The sequence below is a fragment of the Capsicum annuum genome, chromosome 3 (assembly GCF_002878395.1).
Source record: "Capsicum annuum cultivar UCD-10X-F1 chromosome 3, UCD10Xv1.1, whole genome shotgun sequence".
Classification (NCBI taxonomy): Eukaryota; Viridiplantae; Streptophyta; class Magnoliopsida; order Solanales; family Solanaceae; genus Capsicum; species Capsicum annuum.
In genome coordinates this window covers 265486788-265508043 of record NC_061113.1, presented here as the reverse complement: position 1 = coordinate 265508043, position 21256 = coordinate 265486788, and the positions used below count along the sequence as shown (strand labels likewise).

Here is a 21256-nt window from a genome sequence, read left to right as displayed (position 1 = left end):
TCCATTCCTACGCCTGTCGCTCCCAGAGTACCACAGCTTGTAACCGTCCACATCCCTAGCCTTAGACCCTACCCACTTGGTCTCTTGGACACACGCAAGGTTGATCCTTCTCTTCCTAAGAATCTTCACCAGCTCTATGGACTTCCCCTGAAGGGTCCCTATATTCCAAGACCCAATGAAAACGACGGATCAAAAAAAATCCTCATGCGCTCATTAGTGTTCTTTTATGTTTCCATCTCCATAGAGGTTGGTGCATTTACATTTTACATCAAGGCTAGCTTTCTATGAGATAGTGAAATCTCTATAATATGACTTTATCGAATATCTAATGACTTTATTGTGATATTCAGGATTCCAAGAGACATTGAGCCCGATTTTTCAACGCGATCCACGTAAAAATCCCGACCCACGCACGCAATGGGATAGAGTACCTAATTTCTTTTCATCGGGAGCACATACACAAATGATGTTCATTTCTTTTACGATACAAAATAAATTTAATTCAATTACATTAGCCTTAGAGAATGTTTTCTAGATTCGGCTTATTCCTTTGTCAACTCCAATTTTTTTTTTATAACTATGGTGTTCAGGCCAGCTTGCACGCATCTCAACTAAATTCACGAGATACCTGTGACTTCCCACCTCTAAGTAACTCTGTCCACGAAGGCTAGGACAGATGGAAAGAAATCCCTAATGTTTGTCACAATTGGGAATTGAACCTGAGACCTCATAGTGTTCAACACAATTCATTGAACTAGTAGGTCACACCCTTGGGTGCTCCGACTCCAATTTTGTGTCACCTCAATAACTAAATTAGCTATGTAGGTATTAAATATTTAAAGAGCAATTCATTTATAACAATCTTTAAATTATTAATGATCGCATAACAATCTTTAAATTATAACAATCAAGGGCAAATGCATTTGCATTACTACACCATGCATTGGGAACACACAGTTTAGGCTTAAAAGAGAAAAGCGGAGATTTCCATCCCTAAGAAGTACTAATGTTCTTTGTCTAACTATTAAACCATGTCAAGGTAAATTAAGATGTGAAACAGTTGCCGATCAAATTTTAAGATACAAAAAATAGAGAGAAACTCAGAATATGGGATCTAACTTGACCAAGCTTAACATCTCCGCGACTTGGATTATATAGCACGTGAATGTTCCCAACTACGAGCCTCCTTGACTGAGCTTCACGCATCTGTCTGTACCAGACAAATTTAGACATACAAAATTGAAAGAGATGTGAATAAATAAGAATGAAACTATGAAAAAACTGTGATTGTCTAAGCAAGTGGAAATCGAGAAACATCCAGTTCAGAATAAACAGAGAAATGCTTCCTGATATCAGCTAAATCAAATGCTCCAGATCTCAACTACCTGCAGATGTTTTTATTGGTACAGAGCTTAACCTACTAGAAGTGATCTACATATTTATGCAGGAGGGAAGTCTTGGATAAGAGGTCAGTTAAGCCATTAGCCATCACATACGCTTATTCTGAAGAAACTGAAGCTCGATGAGCTTAGATAAATCACTATGTACAAGTTAAGTGCTCATATTTAGGTTGTCGGCCAGTTTGATTTTCTTTTTTAGCCCATATCTCATTTTACATATTTGTACCCACCCAGCCAATTATCCAAATTTCGAGCATTCTTTCATCACTCACTGATCCCATTAGTCTAGATGAGATTGCAGAACATAAGAAAAGAAGTTTGCCATTCACAACTACTACCTCAAAAACTGAGAGTTGAGCGACATTATCGCGAAGACCATACTGCCTAAATTCAATGCTTTCACCCTCTAACAACTGAAACCTGGCATGAGCAAGTACTCATATCAATCCAAACAAGCATCAAGCTACTAACTAGAAGGTACAACCTTTACTTCTTGATCTTACTTATCAGCCTTCCAAAACATAGCACAACCATCAACAGAGCCACCAGTGCGCCTCTACATGGTAAAAGTAACGCATTTGAATATTTTTCTAAGTGCAAGAAGTATAATGAATGATAATACTACAATTTTCCTTTTATTTCAACTCATGGGAGGCCGTTGTGGCGATTATAGACCTTATAGGCACCGAGATATCCAGCTGTCTCCAAAATGTTTAGTAGATCATAGTACTTGTCCACTTCCTATTTATATCACATTAATAAAATTCTTCAATTAGCTTCATCTCCAAAGCATAGTCGTATATATAAATGTACTGGTAAGTAACTGTTAATTACTTGTAGGCAAATTATATCAGGATTCAATCCGAGGAGTTCTTCACAAATAACTCTTCTACGGTGGTTCCAATCTAAGTAATTTGGGGGAACATTTCTATATAGATCTCCGTGATTGGAAATATTCCTATCTCCCAAGATATTATATGATACAACCGTAAACCTTTCCGCTGCACCAATATCCCATACACTAATTCAAACTTCAACATTACCCAAAAAAAAAAAAACCAGTTAATGGTCAAAAACTCACCTAAAGTATCCCGAATTTTCGAATTTCATATCTTAACTACCAGGTGTGGAGCTATCAGCAGCTATTTATCCGCACACACACAAACTATTAATTGTTCACTTTTACTAACCGAAAGTTCAGGTATGAAACTCAAACAATTAATAATTGAGCTGTGATTAATAAATAGATGACGATAGTTGAGGTAGAAAACTCGCACAACTGATAATTCAGTATGAAATCAAAGGATCGGCATATTCAAGTGTGTTTTTCCGACCAAATTAAGGAACTTACCGTGATGTTGGCCACCGGGAAGAGCATCCGCTTCCACCCAATGGCGGACGATTTCTGGTGCTGGATCGATCCGTCCCCGACGTTCTGGGTTGTACCACCGCCGGCTGTAGGAAGCCATCGGCGAAGAGGTGCGAAAGCTGCGAGCTGCGGCGTTTGTGATGAATTTGGGCGTGGTAAGCCACGAGGAACCGGCTATGCAGCAGCAGCTCATTGCATAGAGATGAAGAGCAAGTGTACTACGAGTCCACTGATATGTAGAGCGCCGAAACGGGACCACACACCTTTGTACTAACTTCTACTAATTTCTTTTTATAGCAACCCTATCTAGTTTCGTTATTTAAATTCAGGAGGAATTGTTAATGCTTCAAAAATACCCTTCTACTTTAATTAATTAATTAAGTTTATCCTTTTGTTAAACTCAGTGATCATTTATATCCTTCTTGTCACAAAAGTTAATACATGTACCCTCCAAACTAACTGATCAAAACTAACTGATCTTAATGTTAACCCGACCCGATTCACAATCTACGAACCCAACACCATCCAATTTATCTCCTTTCAATCACAATCCTTTCTTTTTCCCTTTCCAAGAAAAACACAGAGCAAAATGCTTATAAAAAAGAAACCCCAAAAAAATGTAAGCAACGAAATTCTTGGATGATGGTATCAATATTCACTTTTTTTAATTCTCTCCGATGAGATTTTTGCAAGACCGTCGCTTCTCCACCGTCTACATCTTCAATTGCTAGCGTGAAGGTCAATCGCCATCGTCCACTGTCGCCCGGTATGTGAAGAAGGCCGGAGAGCCACCGCCTCCGTCACTTCAAAGTCATCGCGGCACCCAACAAAAGATGCAGTGTTTTGCATTGGAATGCGACGACGTTCATGTCCATCGTTTCGGTATTATCATTTCCTATCCATTCTTACTTTTACTAAAAATTTGAGATTGAAAGTAATTATTCTGGTCTAGTGCTCTATATAACTTATTCTTTTACTAGTATTTTGCTCTTTATTTTCCTTCCATGGCTGGTCTATTTGAAACTTGAAAGTAAAGGTGAAGGAGGTGAAGAACGGGAGGAGAAACAGAAAGGACTGTGATGGAGAGGGGTTAAATTGGATGGTGTTGGATCGGTGGATTGTGAGTCGGGTCAGATTAAAATTGAATCAGTTAATTTTGTTCAATTTGTGTAAATCTTAGTTTGGAGGACATATGTGTTAACTTTTATGATGGAGAGGATATAAATGGCCACAAAGCATAAAAGGGGTAAACTTAGTCAAAGGAGAGAGTATTTTTTACCCTTTTCCCTTCTTTGAAGCTTCACTTTATTGAAAAATATTTTATGATATTTTCAATGTTGTTACTGGAAAAAATCATATAGTGTTTTAATAAATTTTTATGGATCTAAAAGATTGAATTTTATATTTTCTTTTTCCTTGGAGTAAATAGAAGCATGAAGTAGAATATGCGTCAGCTAAAAGTAGAAAAGTTTACACTATCTATTTATAAAGATGATATACTCTTTTTGGTACTTTGAATTTAGAAGGAACACAACTTTATATGGATGAAGACGTTGGAACTACATGTAAATTGTTGCCCAAGCAGCTAATTAGATGCAAAATCGCAAATCCGAGAAGAAATACTTTTCATCCTGCTAGCAATTTTGCAAGCTTGATTTTGTGTTGACATGTTCCTGCAAAAATGCAGACCTAAACTAGGACAATATTAGAGATACTGATTTGATACATGAGACATGTACACGTTCTTATCATATATGCTGCAATGGATAGCGCATTGCATCGTCTTAGTAATCACAAACTAAACTTGGGTCATTTCTTACACCCAACTTGATTAATGCAACTCTTTTTGATAATGCATGTGCAATATTCAGTGTTTTTTTTTCCCTCTCAAGTCTTTTTTTTGTTTCTTAATAAATTAAAACACACTTAGATGTAAAATCTCAAAAACTAAAGATACACATAAAGACCCATATAGAAATAAACTTAAAAAAAGAAAAATTGAGTGCCACATGGAGCAACATTAGTACATGAGCACGGATAGTTTTACAATGTTAAAAAAAAGCAGTAGCACCAAGTTAACTAGTAACATAATACAATGTAATGCTTCATACCATGTGGAACAAAGTTTATGCTATTACTTAACCAAAAAAAAAAAAAAAAGTTTATGCTATTACATTGGTAGAGCTTTATTGGAAAGATCAAAGCTATGAAATTGTTCATGTTGTGTGTTGTAATACAAGAGGTGGTTTTACAAGAGGGTAAAAATGTGCAGTCAAGCAGCCGTAAAGGACAGCACAAGTTGCATCTGGATAATAACTGAAAAAAGAAGAGAGCATGCAAAGTTAGATAACAGTATATATCACAACTCACAACTAACACATTTAAAGAGTCATGCAATGATAATAGTACTTGAGATGAAAGCCACAGATGCAACTCACAACTAATACATTTAAATTGTCATGCAATGGTCATATAGTACTTTGAGATGAAAGGCACAGATGCAACAACAAAGTACAAAGATATTCAATTTTAACTATTACAGCCATAGTAGAACACCTTTTCCCTTAACTTCAAAAAATATGTAAATGGATGCAATATTATGCATCTATTAAATTTCAAGTAAATGGATAACAGACATTAGGAAAGATCATTATTAAAATATTAAAGTTTATATCATTTTTAATCTATTATGAGCAATTTGTATCAGGAGAGAGGTAAATAAAGGAAGGAAAAGAGTTGCATTAGCATATAATTTGTGATCATAAGCAGTCTATTTAGCAATTTCTATTACCTTCATCAAAATAGCGCGCATGCACATTCATGTAAAGAAGTATTTTTCAGAATAATTAAGCACATGCATATCATATAAAGCATGAATGCAAGACTTTTACAAAGAGCTTGCTTGTTTCGCGGATGCAGCTTCAAGTTATCCCACTTCCACGGTCACCTTCTCAAAAGTTTCAATGTCATCCCACTACACAAATAATCCATCGAGAATTACACATTTTTTAGAAACTATGGAATGCTACCAAACTGGATACCAAGTGCAGCAAGGCTATTAGAAATGTTTCCTATCGTCCATACAACTTGAAAGCATTGAATAAATCACATTGCTTACAGCAACCTACACAAATAATCCATCGAGAATTACACATTTTTTAGAAACTATGGAATGCTATCAAACTGGATACCGAGTGAAGCAAGGGCTATATCATCCATACTACTTGAAAGCATGAATAAATCACATTGCATTACTGAAGAGAGAGGAATGGTATACAACTGTTAGTACATCTTATCCGAGAAAAAAGGAAAATCTTACCCGAAAGTTCAATAAATTAAGATGATTCTTTGGTTTAAGTGAATTTATATTCTGATAAGACTGTAACAAAATAAGATCACAAATACATCCACATGTGTTTTTTTAACACTCAATAAAGGTAGAAGGGAAGCCAATGTCATATATCTGAAAAGTGTCTAGCAACTTTTTCACAACTATCCTAATTGAGGAAAGCTCATATCTTCTAATGCCTTTGGAATTAAGAGCATACTCATCTTTCAATTTATTCTTTGCAAAGTTTAACTCGGTTAGAAATTGTTTTATGTATGAAGGAGATTCAACACTGAGAAAGGTAATTTGAAATTTGTTTTAATTGTTTAGTAGAATTATCCAAAAAAGAGATAAAACAATACCACCCTGTTAAATATTCACATAATATGCTTATGTACTCAACTCAACTCACTATAAATTTAGCTTCAATTTGTTATTAAGAGCATCTCCACTAGCTAGTGTATTACCTTATGGAAAGTTCTTGTCCATATTATTGCATTCTTCCATACAAAATAATCACGATAGTATTTTTCACCACTATATTTCCTATTCTTTCAAATTCATTTTTCTATTACTCACTTACCCTTTTTATAGTTGATCATTTAAGGCCAAGTAAGATTTCTTCTTTCCTTCCTTTTTTTAAGAGATGCAGGAACAAAAACTTTAATAAAATAAAACCAAAGGAAAAAGGAAAAGGCAGTGTCCCAAGAGTTTGGACTGCAGCGCTGAAACTTATAACTCGAATTAAAATGCAAGAATGAATAGAATACAGGTTTTTACTAAGAAATCCTCAAGTAGTAGCAAATTAAACATCATAGAAAATCGCATTTTTATATCGTTACAAAAAGAAAACAAGGGGAACAAAAACTGCTCAACAAAAGCACAGAACCACCCAGAGAGACTGTATAGAAGTGCAAGAATGAACGAACTTCGAGATAGCCTCAGAGCACCTCAAGTTGTAGCAGAATGCTCAAAAAACAGTGCAGCTTTTCCACTTGCAGGAAGAAAAGAACCAAATGAAAAGGTACAACAAACCACAGGAGAACTCACAAGACTTTAACTAAACACACAATAAGAGTGAGATTTCCTCTTTCCTTCCTTTTTTCTTTGAAGCAATCGTGTGCAAGGCTTTCTCAATTTTCTGATAAAACCAAGAACTTCATATATATAATTACATGTGAGAACTCCCACTCATAGTTTTGACTGTTACTTTATAAAGAATAAAAGTCATGCTACAACTAACAATAAGGGTAAGATGGGCCACAAATCAGAATCTGCAAGGGATTGCTAACATCTTGTTTCAGGAACTCATCAAATTACATATTACATATTACGGCTCCTGCACTGCTACTATTAACCAATTGTGGATTTTAAAATTTACCCTTATCTAACTAACAATTTTTGGTAATTCTTTATCCTATGGGTACCCTTTAAGCTTCAAATTATATGTAGTTTTTTTCCCTTCATCTTCTTTTAATATCTACTTCTTTTACTTGGATAGTTGAGCCTATAAACTTATCAAAGTTATGGTGTATTATAAGGTGATGATGACAATAACAATCAGGTCATTTAATCAAATATGATTCCTCCTCATAAAAATAGTTAAATTAACACAAGTGAAATTTGGAAGAACATAAAAGGTATATAAAATCAAGACTAGTATGAACAAAGTTTGTCATGTGCCCTCTCTTCTAACATCATAAAATTATTTCAGAAAGATGGAAATCATGGACAGATGTATCTCCAAGAGGATTAGTAGCAGTAAAAGAAAGTTCTTTGAAATTTAAGGAAACACATCAAGGAGAAGCAGCTAAAGATACCTTCTGGGGATAAGGTAGCATCACTAATATATGCTTTCAGAACAGAAATAGCATTAGAAACCTCAACCTGAAATTTAATCGAAAAAGCAGTAATTTAAAAACCTAAAAGACAATTGATAAATAAAGAATAGATTTCCACGAAATATTAAACTTTTTCTTTTCACAGATATCCTTTAAGAGCACCAATAGATGTAATTGTAAATTAAATATATTGGAAAGAAAGGGTACATCAGCTGCATGTAAATTGTTGCTTCTTAGGGCATGCCCCTTCTTGCTCGTCTAGTCATATGCAAGCATGAATACATGTATACCATAGAAAACAGAGAATTATGATTCGTTATTTTCAATTTTTGAAAAAAAAAAGCAGCCGCAAGCACTAAGCTCCCACTATGCGCAGGGTCAGGGAAGGGTTCGACCAAAAGGATCTATCGTACGCAGTCTCACCTTATATTTATGCAAGGGGCTGTTTCCAAGGCAGTAATTTCAATTTTTGAGGAGTACTTATTTCACCATCAATAGGCACCTTTGAAGAACCCAACAACAACAACAACAACAAACCCAGTGTATTCCCACTTAGTGGGGTCTGGGGGGGGTAAGATGTACGCAGTCCATACCTCTACCTCTGATGAAGTAGAAAGGCTGTTTCCGAAAGACCCCCGGCTCAAGTCACGAGATATCACACAAACACATAGTACAGCACAGAAGCAGATGACGTAACATAGATAAGGCACCCATAAGGAATATAAAACAGAGTAAAGCAGGAATGCAGGAATATAAAGCAGAGGAAAGCACACATATTCGTAATAAACATGGAACACGGGACACGGACAATGAATACGGAATCATAACAGGAATACACCCCCACCAATTAATTCCCTACACTAGCGACCCGAACTGGCCCTAATCCTCTGCCGTAATTCGCATCTTCCAGACCTTCCTATCTAGGGTCATGTCCTCGGTGAGCTGTAACTGTTCCATGTCCCGCCTAATCACCTCACCCCAGTACTTCTTCGGTCTACCCCTACCCCGTCTAAAACCATCCAACGCTAGCCTCTCACACCTTTGAAGAACCCATTTACCTTAAAATACCGTCTTACCTACAGGAAATCAAAAACTATTGTATATCCGAAATATGCATGTGTTATCTATGTATCTATTTTCAAAATCAAACATACACAACGAACAAAGCACATGATCATGTGCTGTGCATGTACAAAATTCATCTAGAAACTATCCGACAAAATATGAAAAACTAAATAAAAGCAGTGCAACAACTAAAAAAAGAAAGGGTAAAACTTTGCAGAACTCATAAATAAACCATATGCCAAATAGAAACTGAAGCCAAATTGGGGGAATCTGATTTGAAAGAAGGAAAGTGAATGAAAACCCAGCTAGTTACTCAGAGGGAATTATCGTAATCGTATCACCTACACTACGGGTTACGGATTTGCACTATTCAACATGGAGCCTGTGAATTATAAGACGAAAATTTAGAAAAAAATTATAGTATAAAGAAGAATAACAACTCAATATAAAAGAGAGAAGAATTGAAACACCAGCCACCGATTATCATCATTGCTATAAATCTTTCACACAAAAATGGTGATAGGAAACAAGGTGGAAGCCAGTTGCACAAACAGGTTTCGAAAATCAAAAGTTGTAAGTTGAAATACCATAAATGTCCATAAGAAATGCAATATTCCTGGAGTACACTTGGCCGTACTATCACTTTCACTTATTAATTAGTAGAAATAATGTCACCTTTAAATGATAGTACGGTCTTCAGTTGCTTCTTTCTTATCTCCAACAACTTCCAGGAACTCAAACTCAGAGACCAAAGCCAAATGATCACTACACAATTTCTGCAGCCCACAAATTCAGATCAAAATTAGCTTACAGAAGAAGTAAACACACAAAGCATCTCAGGGAATATATCAAATATAGGAAGATCAAGGAGCGCTCTTATCCGGTTTACCAAATAAAACTTTAATGATTCAGCATAAAGAGTAGATGTTGTGACAAGATTTGGGGAACCTGAGGTTCTCGATAGATGAATACATCCCAAACCTTTCAATAAGTCAATTATTGCCATTGTTATTAATTCGATTGTTGTTGGTCTTCAGTTATTTATTTATCAAAGATTTTAGACCATACAAATAAAAGGTTATAGAGTTCTCGTGCTATTGAGTCAGTTTTTTCCATCTTTAATGATGCATTAGCGTTCTATAGATTGATAAATTAATTGAGATCTTTTCCATCTTTAATGATGCATTAGCGTTCTATAGATTGATAAATTAATTGAGATCTTTTATTGAACTAAAGAAAATTGTGAAAACGACGAATCAAAGAAAATCCTCGTGCGCTCATTAGTGTTCTTTTATGTTTCCATCTCCGGGTAGGTTGGTGCATTTACATTTTACATCAAGGCTAGCCCTCTATGAGATAGTGAAATCTCCATAATATGAGTTTATCTAATATCTATTGACTTTATTGGGATATTCAGGATTCCAAGAGACATTGAGCCCGATTTTTCAACAAGATCCACGAAAAAATCCCCATCCACGTATGTAATGGGATAGAGTACCTTATTTCTTTTCATCAGGAGCACATAAACAAATGTGTTCCTTTCTTTCAAGAAATCAAATTAACATTTTCTTGATAATTATGAGGCCAAGAACTCTCGTCCTCTTCTGGCTCCGGGCAACATTTAAATCAAACTTGCATAGCTCAAGCATAACACTTTCTGTTTCTTTTTTAACTTTCTCAGTCTGCAACTTGATTGCCAGCATCTGCTCAACCAGGTGTTTATCTGAAGGTATTTCTAAGCCTAGGTGCATAATCTTATACATCACTATTCATTGTTCATCTCTCTCTACCAATGGTTGTGCTTCTTTTTGGAGATCTTCTAATGCATTTGATTTGCCCTCAGCGTGATCACGTTGGCGATCCTCTAGTTTCGTTTTGAAAAAGTTGTTAATTATTTCTTCAATATTTTTTGGAACCATAGAAACATGGTTTCCCACTTGGTGTAAACATTATAACTCCAATATTTGCTCTAGCCTGAGTTGAAAGAAAACACAGTTCAAGGATGCAGAGAAACTTTCAACTTGAACCAGAGCAAATGTCCGAGTTATGTATGATGTTTACACCAAGTGGAAAACCATGTTCCTATACTTCCACAAATATTGAAGAAATAATTGACAAATTTTTCTACAAATAGAGGATCGTCAACGCGGTCATACCGAGGGCAAATCAAATATTTTTGAGGCATTAGAAGAACTCTAAAAAGAAGCACAATATTTGATAAGAGAGAAAAAAAACAACGATTACTTCTGTATAAAATCAATAACCCAGGATCAACAATACCGCCAAATAGACACATGATTGAGCAAATGTTGGCAATCAAGAAGTGGATAGAGAAAGTTATAAAAAGAAAAAAAAAAGTTGTTAAGGTCAAGCACCTCAAGGTTGATTTAAACTATGCCCTGAGCCAGAAGAGAAGGAGAGTTTTTGAACTCATAATTATCATGGAGGTGGTAATAGATATTCTTGAACTTGAAGCTATGTTTGGAGAAGACTCAACCAACTATTGAATCTTCCAATATGTCAATTATTGTCTTTGTTATTAATTTGATTGTTGTTGGTCTTCAGTTATTTATTTATCAAAGATTTTAGACCATAAAAATAAAAGGTTATAGAGTTCTCGTGCTATTAAGTCAGTTTTTTCCATCTTTAATGATGCATTAGCGTTTTGTAGATTGATAAATTAATTGAGATCTTTTATTGAACTAATGAAAATTGTGAAAACGACGAATTAAAGAAAATCCTCGTGCACTCATTAGTGTTCTTTTATGTTTCCATCCCGAAAAGGTTGGTGCATTTACATTTTACATCAAGGCTAGCTCTTATGAGATAGTAAAATCTCCATATATGAGTTTATCTAATATCTATTGACTTTATTGGGATATTCAGGATTCAAAGAGACATTAAGCCCGATTTTTCAACAAGATCCACGAAAAAATCCCCATCCACGTATGTAATGGGATAGAGTACCTTATTTCTTTTCATCGGAAGCACATACACAAATGTGTTCCTTTCTTTCAAGAACTCAAATTACCATTTCCATGATAATTATCAGGCCAAGAACTCTCGTCCTCTTCTGGCTCCGGACAACATTTAAATCAAACATGCATAACTTAACCAACATAACACTTTTTGTTTCTTTTTTAACTTTCTCTGTCTTCAACTTGATTGCCTGCATCTGCTCAATCAGGTGTTTATCTGACGGTATTTCTAAGCCTAGGTGCATAATCTTATACATCACTATTCGTTGTTCATCTCTCTCTACCAATGGTTGCGCTTCTTTTTGGAGATCTTCTAATGCATTTGATTTGCCTTCAGAGCGATCGCGTTGACGATCCTCTAGTTTCGTTTTGAAAAAGTTGTTAATTGTTTCTTTAATATTTTTTGGAATCATAGAAACATGATTTTCCACTTGGTGTAAACATTATAACTCCAATATTTGCTCCAGCTCTAGTTGAAAGAAAACACAGTTCAAGGATGCAGAAAAACTTTCAACTTGGACTAGAGCAAATGTTGGAGTTATGTATGATGTTTACACCAAGTGGAAAACCATGTTCCTATGCTTCACAAATATTGAAGAAATAATTGTCAAATTTTTCCACAAATAGAGGATCATCAACGCGATCATGCCAAGGGCAAATCAAATATCTTTGAGGCATTAGAAAAACTCTAAAAAGAAGCACAATATTTGATAGAGAGAAAAAACACAACGAATACTTATGTATAAAATCAATAACTCAGGATCGGCAATACCTCCAAATAGACACATGGTTGAGCAGATGTTGGCAATCAAGAAGCGTATAGAGAAAGTTATAAGAAGAAACAAAAAGCATTGTTATGGTCGAGCACCTCAAGGTTGATTTAAACTATGCCCTGAGCCAGAAGATAGGGAGAATTTTTGAACTCATAATTATCATGGAGGTGGTAGTGGATATTCTTGAACTTGAAGCTATGTTTGGAGAAGACTTAACCAACTATTGAATCTTCCAATATGTCAATTATTGTCTTTGTTATTAATTCGATTATTATTGGTCTTCAGTTATTTATTTATCAAAGATTTTAGACCATAAAAATAAAAGGCTATAGAGTTCTCGTGCTATTAAGTTAGTTTTTTCCATCTTTAATAATGCAGTTTTTTCCATCTTTAATAATGCATTAGCGTAGTTAGTTTTTTCCATCTATAATGATGCATTAGCGTTCTCTAGATTGATAAATTAATTGAGATCTTTTATTGAACTAATGAAAATTGTGAAAACGACGAATCAAAGAAAATCCTCGTGCACTCATTAGTGTTCATTTATGTTTCCATCTCCAGAGAGGTTGGTGCATTTACATTGTACATCAAGGCTAGCTCTCTATGAGATAGTGAAATCTCCATAATATGAGTTTATCTAATATCTATTGACTTTATTGGGATATTCGGGATTCCAAGAGACAATGAGCCCGATTTTCAACAAGATCCATGAAAAAATGCCCATCCCCGTATGTAATGGGACAGAGTACCTTATTTCTTTTCATCGGGAGCACATACACAAATGTGTTCCTTTCTTTCAAGAATTCAAATTACCATTTTCATGATAATTATGAGGCCAAGAACTCTAGTCTTCTTCTGGCTCCGGGCAACATTTAAATCAAACTTGCATAGCTCAGCCAGCATAACAATTTTTGTTTCTTTTTTAACTTTCTCTGTCTGCAACTTGATTACCAGCATCTGCTCAACCAGGTGTTTATCTGATGGTATTTCTAAGCCTAGGTGCATAATCTTATACATCACTATTCGTTGTTCATCTCTCTCTACCAATGGTTGTGCTTCTTTTTGGAGATCTTCTAATGCATTTGATTTGTCCTCAGCTTGATCGCGTTGGCAATCCTCTAGTTTCGTTTTGAAAAAGTTGTTAATTATTTCTTCAATATTTTTTGGAACCATAGGAACATGTTTTTCCACTTGATGTAAACATTATAACTCCAATATTTACTCCAGCCCGAGTTAAAAGAAAACACAGTTCAAGGATGCAGAAAAACTTTCAACTCGGAATAGAGCAAATGTTGGAGTTATGTATGATGTTTACACTAAGTGGAAAACTATGTTCCTATACTTCCACAAATATTGAAGAAATAATTGTCAAATTTTTCCACAAATAGAGGATCGTCAACGTGATCATGCCGAGGGCAAATCAAATATCTTTGAGGCATTAGAAGAGCTCTAAAAAGAAGCACAATATTTGATAAGAGAGAAAAAACAACGAATACTTATGTATAAGATCAAGAACCCAGGATCGGCAATACCGCCAAATAGACACATGGTTGAGCAAATGTTGGCAATCAAGAAGCGGATAGAGAAAGTTATAAAAAGAAACAAAAAGTGTTGTTAAGGTCTAGCACTTCAAGGTTGATTTAAACGATGCCCTGAGCCAAAAGAGAGGGAGAGTTTTTGAACTCAAAATTATCACGGAGGTGGTACTAGATATTCTTGAACTTGAAGCCATGTTTGGAGAAGACTTAACCAACTATTGAATCTTCCAATATGTCAATTATTGTCTTTGTTATTAATTCGATTGTTGTTGGTCTTCAGTTATTTATTTATCAAAGATTCTAGACCATAAAAATAAAAGGTTATAGAGTTCTCATGCTATTAAGTCAGTTTTTTCGTTTGTTTCATCTTTAATGATGCATTAGCGTTCTCTAGATTGATAAATTAGTTGAGATCTTTTATTGAACTAATGAAAATTGTGAAAACAACGAATCAAAGTAAATTCTCGTGCACTCATTAGTGTTCTTTTATGTTTCCATCTCCAGAAAGGTTGGTGCATTTACATTTTACATCAAGGCTAGCTCTCTATAACATAGTGAAATCTCTGTAATATGAGTTTATCTAATATCTATTGACTTTATTGTGACATTCAGGATTCAAAGAGACATTGAGCCCGATTTTTCAACATGATCCACATATGTAATGGGATAGAGTACCTTATTTCTTTTCACCGGGATCACATACACAAATGTTTTCCTTTCTTTTATGATACAAAATAAATTTCACTCAACTACATTAGTCTTAGAGAATTGCTTTCCAGATTCGACTTATTCCTTTGCCGGCTCCAATTTCTTTTTTTTTTAACCGTCCAACTTGCGCGCACCTCAACTAAATACACAGAATATCTTCCACTTTCCCAACAACTGGTAATAGTAACTTTGTCCACCAAGGCTAGGATAGATGGGAAAAAATCCCTAGTGTTTATCACGGTTGGGAATTAAACCTGAGACCTCATGGTGCTTAACGCACTTAGTTGAACCACTAGGTCACACCCTTGGATGCTCCGGCCCCAATTTTGTGTAACCTCAATTACCAAATTAGCAATGTAGGTAATAAATATTTAAAGATCGCATAAATCTTTAAATTATAACAATCAAGGGAAAAATGCATTTGCATTATTACACCATGCATTGGGAACACGCAGTTTAGGCTTAAAACAAAAAATAGGAGATTTCCATCTCTAAGAAGTACTAATGTTTTTTGTCTAACTATTAAACCTTGTCAAGGTAAATTAACATGTAAAGCAGTTGCCTATCAAATTTTATGATACAAAAAATAGAGTTAAACTAAGAATACGGGATCTAACTTGACCGAGCTTAACATCTCCGTGGCCTGGATTATATAGCACATGAATGGTCCCAACTACGAGCCTCCTTGTCTGGGCTTCACGCATTTGTCTGTATCAGACAAATTTAGAGATACAAAATTGAAAGAGATGTGACTAAATAAGAATGAAGATTAAAAAAAAATGTGATTGTCTAGACAAATAACCCTGGAAATCAGGAGAAACATCCAATTCAGAATAAATAGAGACATGCTTTCTGATATCAGCTAAATCAAATGCTCGATATTTTTATTGGTACAGAGCTGGACCTACTAGAAGTGATCTGCATATTTATACAAAAAGGAAGTGTTGGATAAGAGGTCCGTTAAGCCATTGGCCATCACATACGCATATTCAGAAGAAACTGAAGCTCGATGAGCTTAGATTAATCACTGTGTACCAGTTAAGTGCTCATATTTAGGTTGTCCGTCAGTTTGACTATCTATTTTAGCCCTATATCTCCTTTTACATATTTGTACGCACCCAGCGAATTATACAAATTTCGAGCATTCTTTCATCACTCACTGATCCCATTAGTCTAGATGAGATTGCAGAACATAAGAAAAGAAGTTTGCAATTCACAACTACTACCTCAAAAACAGAGAGTTGAGCGACATTATCGCGAAGACCATACTTCCTAAATTCAATGCTTTCACCCTCTAACAACTGAAACCTGGCATGAGCAAGTACTCAGTTCAATCCAAACAAGCATCAAGCTACTAACTAGAAGGTACAACCTTTACTTCTTGCTCTTATTTATCAGCCTTCCAAGACATAGCACAACCATTAACAAAGCCGAAAGTGCGCCTCTACATGGTAAAAGAAACGCATTTGAATATTTTTCTAAGAGCAAGAAGTATAATGAATGATACTACTGCAGTTTTCCTTTTATTTCAACTCATGGGAGGCCGCCGTGGCGATTATAGACCTTATAGGCACCGAGATATCCAGCTGTCTCCAAAATGATTAGTAGATCATAGTACTTGTTCACTTCCTATTCATATAACCTTAATTAAATTCTTCAATTAGCTTCATCTCCAAAGCATAGTCATATATATAAAGGTACTGATAACCAAAAGGGCAACTGTTAATTACTTGTAGGCAAATTATATCAGGATTCTATCCTAGGAGTTCTTCACAAATAACTCTTCTACGGTGGTCCCAATCTAAGTAATTTGGGGAAACATTTCTACATAGATCTCCGTGATTGGAAACATCTCTATCTCCCAATATATTATACGATACAACCGTAAACCTTTCCGCTGCACCAATATCTCACACACTAATTCAAACTTCAACATTACCCCAAAAAAAGGAGAGTTAATGGTCAAAAACACACCTAAAGTATCTCTTTAAGTTTCCTACTTAACTGTCACCAACTATTTATCAGAACACACACCATTAATTGTTCACTTTTTCTACCCGAAAGTTCAGGTATGAAACTCAAATAATTAATAATTGAGTCGTGATTAATAAATAGACGGCAATAGTCGAGGTAGAAAACTCGCACAAAAATCAAAAGATCGACATATTCAGGTGTGTTTTTCCGAACAAATTAAGGAACTTACCTTGATGTTGTCCACAGGGAAGAGCATCCGCTTCCACCCAATGGCGAATGATTTCCGGTCCTGGACTGATCGATCCGCGACGTTCCGGGTTGTACCACCGCCGGCAGTAAGAAGCGACCGGCGAAGAGGTGTTGTTGCGATGTAAGCCCATAGAGGAGATGTTGTCCATAGGCCAAAAGCTGCGAGCGGCGGCGTTTGTGATGAATTTTGGGGTGATCAGACATGAGGAACCGGCGATGCAGCAGCAGCTCATTGCACAGAGATACTGAGGAAGTGTAACTTCCAAGCCACTGGTATGTTGAGCGCCGAAGTGACAAAGGTTAACGGACCACACCCTTTTATAGTACCTTTTAATATTTTTTATATAGTTTCTTTCTTTAGTAACCCTATCTAGTTTCTTTCTTTAAATTAAGGAGGATTGACGGTGCTTTCACTTGATAAGTTGTACTATATTATACTTCCTCTATTTTAAATTATTCATTCCAAATCTTTTAATTTATCTATTTTTTTTTGACAATTTTTTTTTCATGTTCTACCTTTTATATTAATTACTTTTTGTTTAAATTAAAATATAAACATCATTTAATAGGAGTATTATAACAAACTAACCATGTTATTAATTATTTTTCTTAATCAACGTGTCATTTTAATTTGAGACGGAGGAAGTATGTTAGATAGATGACAAGTATTTTTGAAAAATTATTTTATAATGTTTTTAATGCGAAAATCTTTCTTATGGATGACAAAAAAATCATCTCGCTCTCCTTTGGTGAAATATATTATCCTTTGACATTATTAAAAGACAACTTATTTTTTAAAAAAATATTTTCTCAAAATTACTTTTGTCTTGTATTGAAAGTTCAGCTCTTTTTATATTTTAATATAAAATTTTTTTCTTAGAATAGACAGAAGCATGACAGTAGAATAAATATCAATTAAAAATAAAAAAATTATACTATTTATATATAAAGATAACATACTTTTTCTGATACTTTGAATTTAAAAGGAACACAAGTTTATATGGATGAAGACGTTGAAACTACATGTAAATTGTTGCCTAAGCAGCTAATTAGATGCAAAGTTGCAAACTCAAGAAGAAATACTTTTCATCCTGCTAGCAATTTTGGAAACTTGATTTTGTATTTACATATATTCCTACTGCAGACCTAAACTAGGACGATATTAAAGATATTGGTTTGACTCACGAGACATATACACGTTCAAAGCATGAGTTTCTATCATGTACGCTACAACAATCATTCGTAGCTAGGTAGAATATAATCAACAGTGGATAGCACATTGTGTCTGCTTAGTAATCACAAACTAAACTTGGTCATTTCTTACGCTCAACTTAATTAATACAACTTTTTAACTAATGCATATGCAATATTCAGCTCGTTTCCCTCGTGATCTTGAAACAATGTGCCATGAAACTATAGGATGACGAGGAGTTTGTTGTATGGATGATTGGTGCATTGCTATATTAACAGACTAGTTATTCATGATCTGAGTTAAGTTCGAGCCCAAATTTTAGTTATAATAATAATAATATTTTAATTAAAAAAATTTAGTATGCATTATGTTCTTTTAATACATAATTAAAATCTAATGGCACGTTGAATGAATTGTTGATAAACTTTTACTAATAAGAAATTTTTGCCAAAATTTTATAATGACAAAAGATATAAATGGTAATCTAATTCTCTCTTATTTATAGTTGTGATATTTTTAATGAAATAATTCTTAAGAAATTATTTTAGACGATTTTCACTATGTTGTCTTAATTTAATAGTACCAATTAAATATGACTTTTTGATTATGTAAAGGTCCACACATCTTAAATTTAATTTTTAAAAATAACTACTAATACCGTCATGATTATATAAAACATATTTGTATACATCAAGTATAAAAGTCTAAAATTAAATATGATATAAATCGAAGAAAGTAAGGCGCTAAGAAAATTCATAAAAATGTGCTACCCCATCCCAATGTATGTTTTTTTTTCTTTTGATTTGTCTCAAAAAGAGTCTCTTTCTATATTAAGTAAGTTTATCCCAAATGTATATTTTTTTTCTTTCGATCTGTCTCAAAAAGAGTTTCTTTCTATATTAAGTAAATTCTTAAAACATTCTACATGACGAGTTTGACCACAAATTTAAATTTAAACCTACATGCTCTATCCGTCCATTATTAACTGTTCGCGTTGCCAAAAACAACCCCAAATTATTTGTCAATTTACATTACCAAAAGAGAATTAATTAGTAAAATTATTCTTTTAATTTATGATTCATTAAGGACATGTGAAGAGAAAAGTAGACAACTAATATAAAAAAGAGAAAGTACATCTTTAATTTAAAATCACAAAATTCAAAAGTAATCTTTTTTTTTTTTTGTTTCTTAACAAATTCAAACACTTTAAATGGAATGGAGTACAAAGACTCGAGATACACCAATATAAGAATCCATGTAGAAATAAACTTAATTTTTTTTTAAAAAAAATTGAGTATCGCATGAAGCAACATCAAAGGATCAAAAATTTTGTAAGGACAACCAAAACTTTGTATCCTCCCTTAGATACAAATACAAGATGGCTCGTGGACAGTTTTACAATATTAAAGAAAACAGTAACATCAAGTTTAAAAATAACGTAAGACGATGTTATACTTCATATTATATGGAACAAAGTATATACTATTACATAGGTAAAGCTTGTTAGAAAGACTAAAGCTGTGAAATTGTTCATGTTGCGTGGTGTAATACAGGAGGTGGGTTTACAAGAGGGTAAAAATGTGAATTCAAGCAGTCGTAAATGCAGTACAAGCTGCATCTGGGGTATTAACTGAAAAAAAGAAGAGAGCATGCAAAGTTAGACAACAGCATATGTCACAACTCATAACTAATATATATAAATTGTCATGCAATGGCCATCTACTAGTTGAGATGAAAGGCACAGATGCAACAACAAAGTACAAAGATATTCACACTTAACTATTGCAGTCATAGTAGAGTACCTTTCCCCTTCTTAACTTTGACTTCAAAAAATATTTAAATGGATTTAAAATTGTGCATCTACTAAATTTCAAATAAATAGATAAAAGACATTAGGTAAGATCATTTATTAAAATATTAAAGTTTATATCATTTTTAATCTATTATGAGCAATTTGTATCAGTGCAGAGGTAAATAAAGGAAGGAAAAGAGGTGCATTAACATATAATTTGAGATAACAAGCGGTCCATTTACCAATTTCAATTATACATTCATGTAAAGAAGTATTTTTCAAAATAATTAACCAAATGCATATCATATAAAGCATGAATGCAAGACTTTTACATAGAGCTTACTTGTTTTGCAGATGGAGCTTCAAGTTATCCCAATTCGATGGGCACCTTCTCAAAAGTTTCAATGTCAACCCTCTTACAGCAATCTACACAAATAATCCATCGAGAATTACACATTCTTTAGAAACAATGGAATGGTACCAAACCGGATACCGAGTCAAGCAAGGCTGTTAGAAATGTTTCCTATCGTCCATACTACTAGAAAGCATGAATAAATCACATTGCACTACTGAAGAGAGAGGAATGGTATACAACTGATAGTACATCCTATCCAAGAAAAAAAGAAAATCTTACCCGAAAGTTCTATAAATTAAAATGATTCTTCGGTTTAAGTGAATTTATATTCTGATATGACTGTAACTAAAGAAGATCACAAATACATCCATATGTGATTTTTTAACGCTCAATAGGTAGGAGCGAAGCCAATGTCATATAACTGAAAAGCGTGTAGCAACTTTTTTATAACTATCCTAATTGAGGAAATCTCATATCTTCTAATGCCTTTGGAATTAAGAGCATCCACATCTTTCAATTTATTCTTCGCAAACTTTAACTTGGTAAGAAATTGTTGTATGTATGAAGGAGATTCAACACCGAGAAAGGTAATTTGAAATTTGTTTTAATTGTTTAGTAGGATTATCCAAAAAAAGAGATAAAACAATACCACCCTGTTAAATATTCACATAATATGCTTATGTACTCAACTCAA

The 21256-nt window shown here is 34.2% G+C and overlaps 3 protein-coding genes and 1 long non-coding RNA gene across 44 annotated transcripts in view; 1 reads left to right on the top strand and 3 right to left on the bottom strand.

Moving 5' to 3' along the window:
• LOC107862144 (carbon catabolite repressor protein 4 homolog 3) overlaps positions 1 to 4270 on the bottom strand; it is a 29713-nt gene extending 25443 nt beyond the window's left edge. For 34 of the 35 annotated variants that reach the window (XM_047410058.1, XM_047410069.1, XM_047410053.1 and 31 more), the window contains exons 1-6: positions 2752 to 4270; positions 2235 to 2401; positions 2076 to 2141; positions 1904 to 1956; positions 1739 to 1820; positions 1120 to 1206 (exon numbers count right to left, since the gene is read on the bottom strand). In XM_047410058.1, the coding sequence (XP_047266014.1) occupies positions 1120 to 1206; positions 1739 to 1820; positions 1904 to 1956; positions 2076 to 2141; positions 2235 to 2401; positions 2752 to 2962 (666 nt within the window). In that variant the 5' untranslated portion in view covers positions 2963 to 4270. The remainder of the gene's footprint in view (positions 1 to 1119; positions 1207 to 1738; positions 1821 to 1903; positions 1957 to 2075; positions 2142 to 2234; positions 2402 to 2751) is intronic. The other variant, XM_047410082.1, reaches the window with a different exon arrangement.
• LOC124897250 lies at positions 3512 to 4619 on the top strand. Its single transcript, XR_007053975.1, has 2 exons — positions 3512 to 3651; positions 4293 to 4619. It is a non-coding gene; the product is annotated as an uncharacterized LOC124897250 (long non-coding RNA).
• A 148-nt stretch (positions 4620 to 4767) lies between these two features.
• LOC107861899 lies at positions 4768 to 17640 on the bottom strand. Of its 7 annotated transcripts, none has more exons than XM_016707279.2 (5): positions 17204 to 17608; positions 15618 to 15708; positions 9679 to 9779; positions 7918 to 7984; positions 4768 to 5085 (listed from the first exon to the last, which is right to left on the bottom strand). In XM_016707279.2, the coding sequence occupies exons 1-3, from the start codon at positions 17425 to 17427 to the stop codon at positions 9681 to 9683; spliced, it is 414 nt and encodes a 137-aa protein (XP_016562765.2). In that variant the 5' UTR covers positions 17428 to 17608; the 3' UTR covers positions 4768 to 5085; positions 7918 to 7984; positions 9679 to 9680. The 7 variants fall into 7 exon arrangements, with proteins under 7 accessions (XP_016562765.2, XP_047266039.1, XP_047266042.1 ...); XM_047410083.1 differs by having other exon boundaries at positions 9591 to 9779; positions 17204 to 17555; XM_016707280.2 differs by lacking the exon at positions 4768 to 5085 and adding an exon at positions 6816 to 7091.
• LOC107862145 overlaps positions 6856 to 21256 on the bottom strand; it is a gene marked incomplete at its 5' end in the record, with an annotated part of 30099 nt that continues 15698 nt past the window's right edge. Inside the window, 1 exon segment of the mRNA XM_047408804.1 lies at positions 6856 to 7917.

Coding starts and splice junctions, on each gene's coding strand:
- LOC107861899 (XM_047410085.1), bottom strand. CDS start 17,427: ATGTCTGATCACCCCAAAATTCATCACAAACGCCGCCGCTCGCAGCTT. Junction 15,709..17,203: donor TCCCTGTGGACAACATCAAG/GTAAGTTCCTTA, acceptor TGTCTGATACAG/ACAAATGCGTGAAGCCCAGA. Junction 9,780..15,617: donor GAGATGTTAAGCTCGGTCAA/GTTAGATCCCGT, acceptor TGTGGGCTGCAG/AAATTGTGTAGTGATCATTT.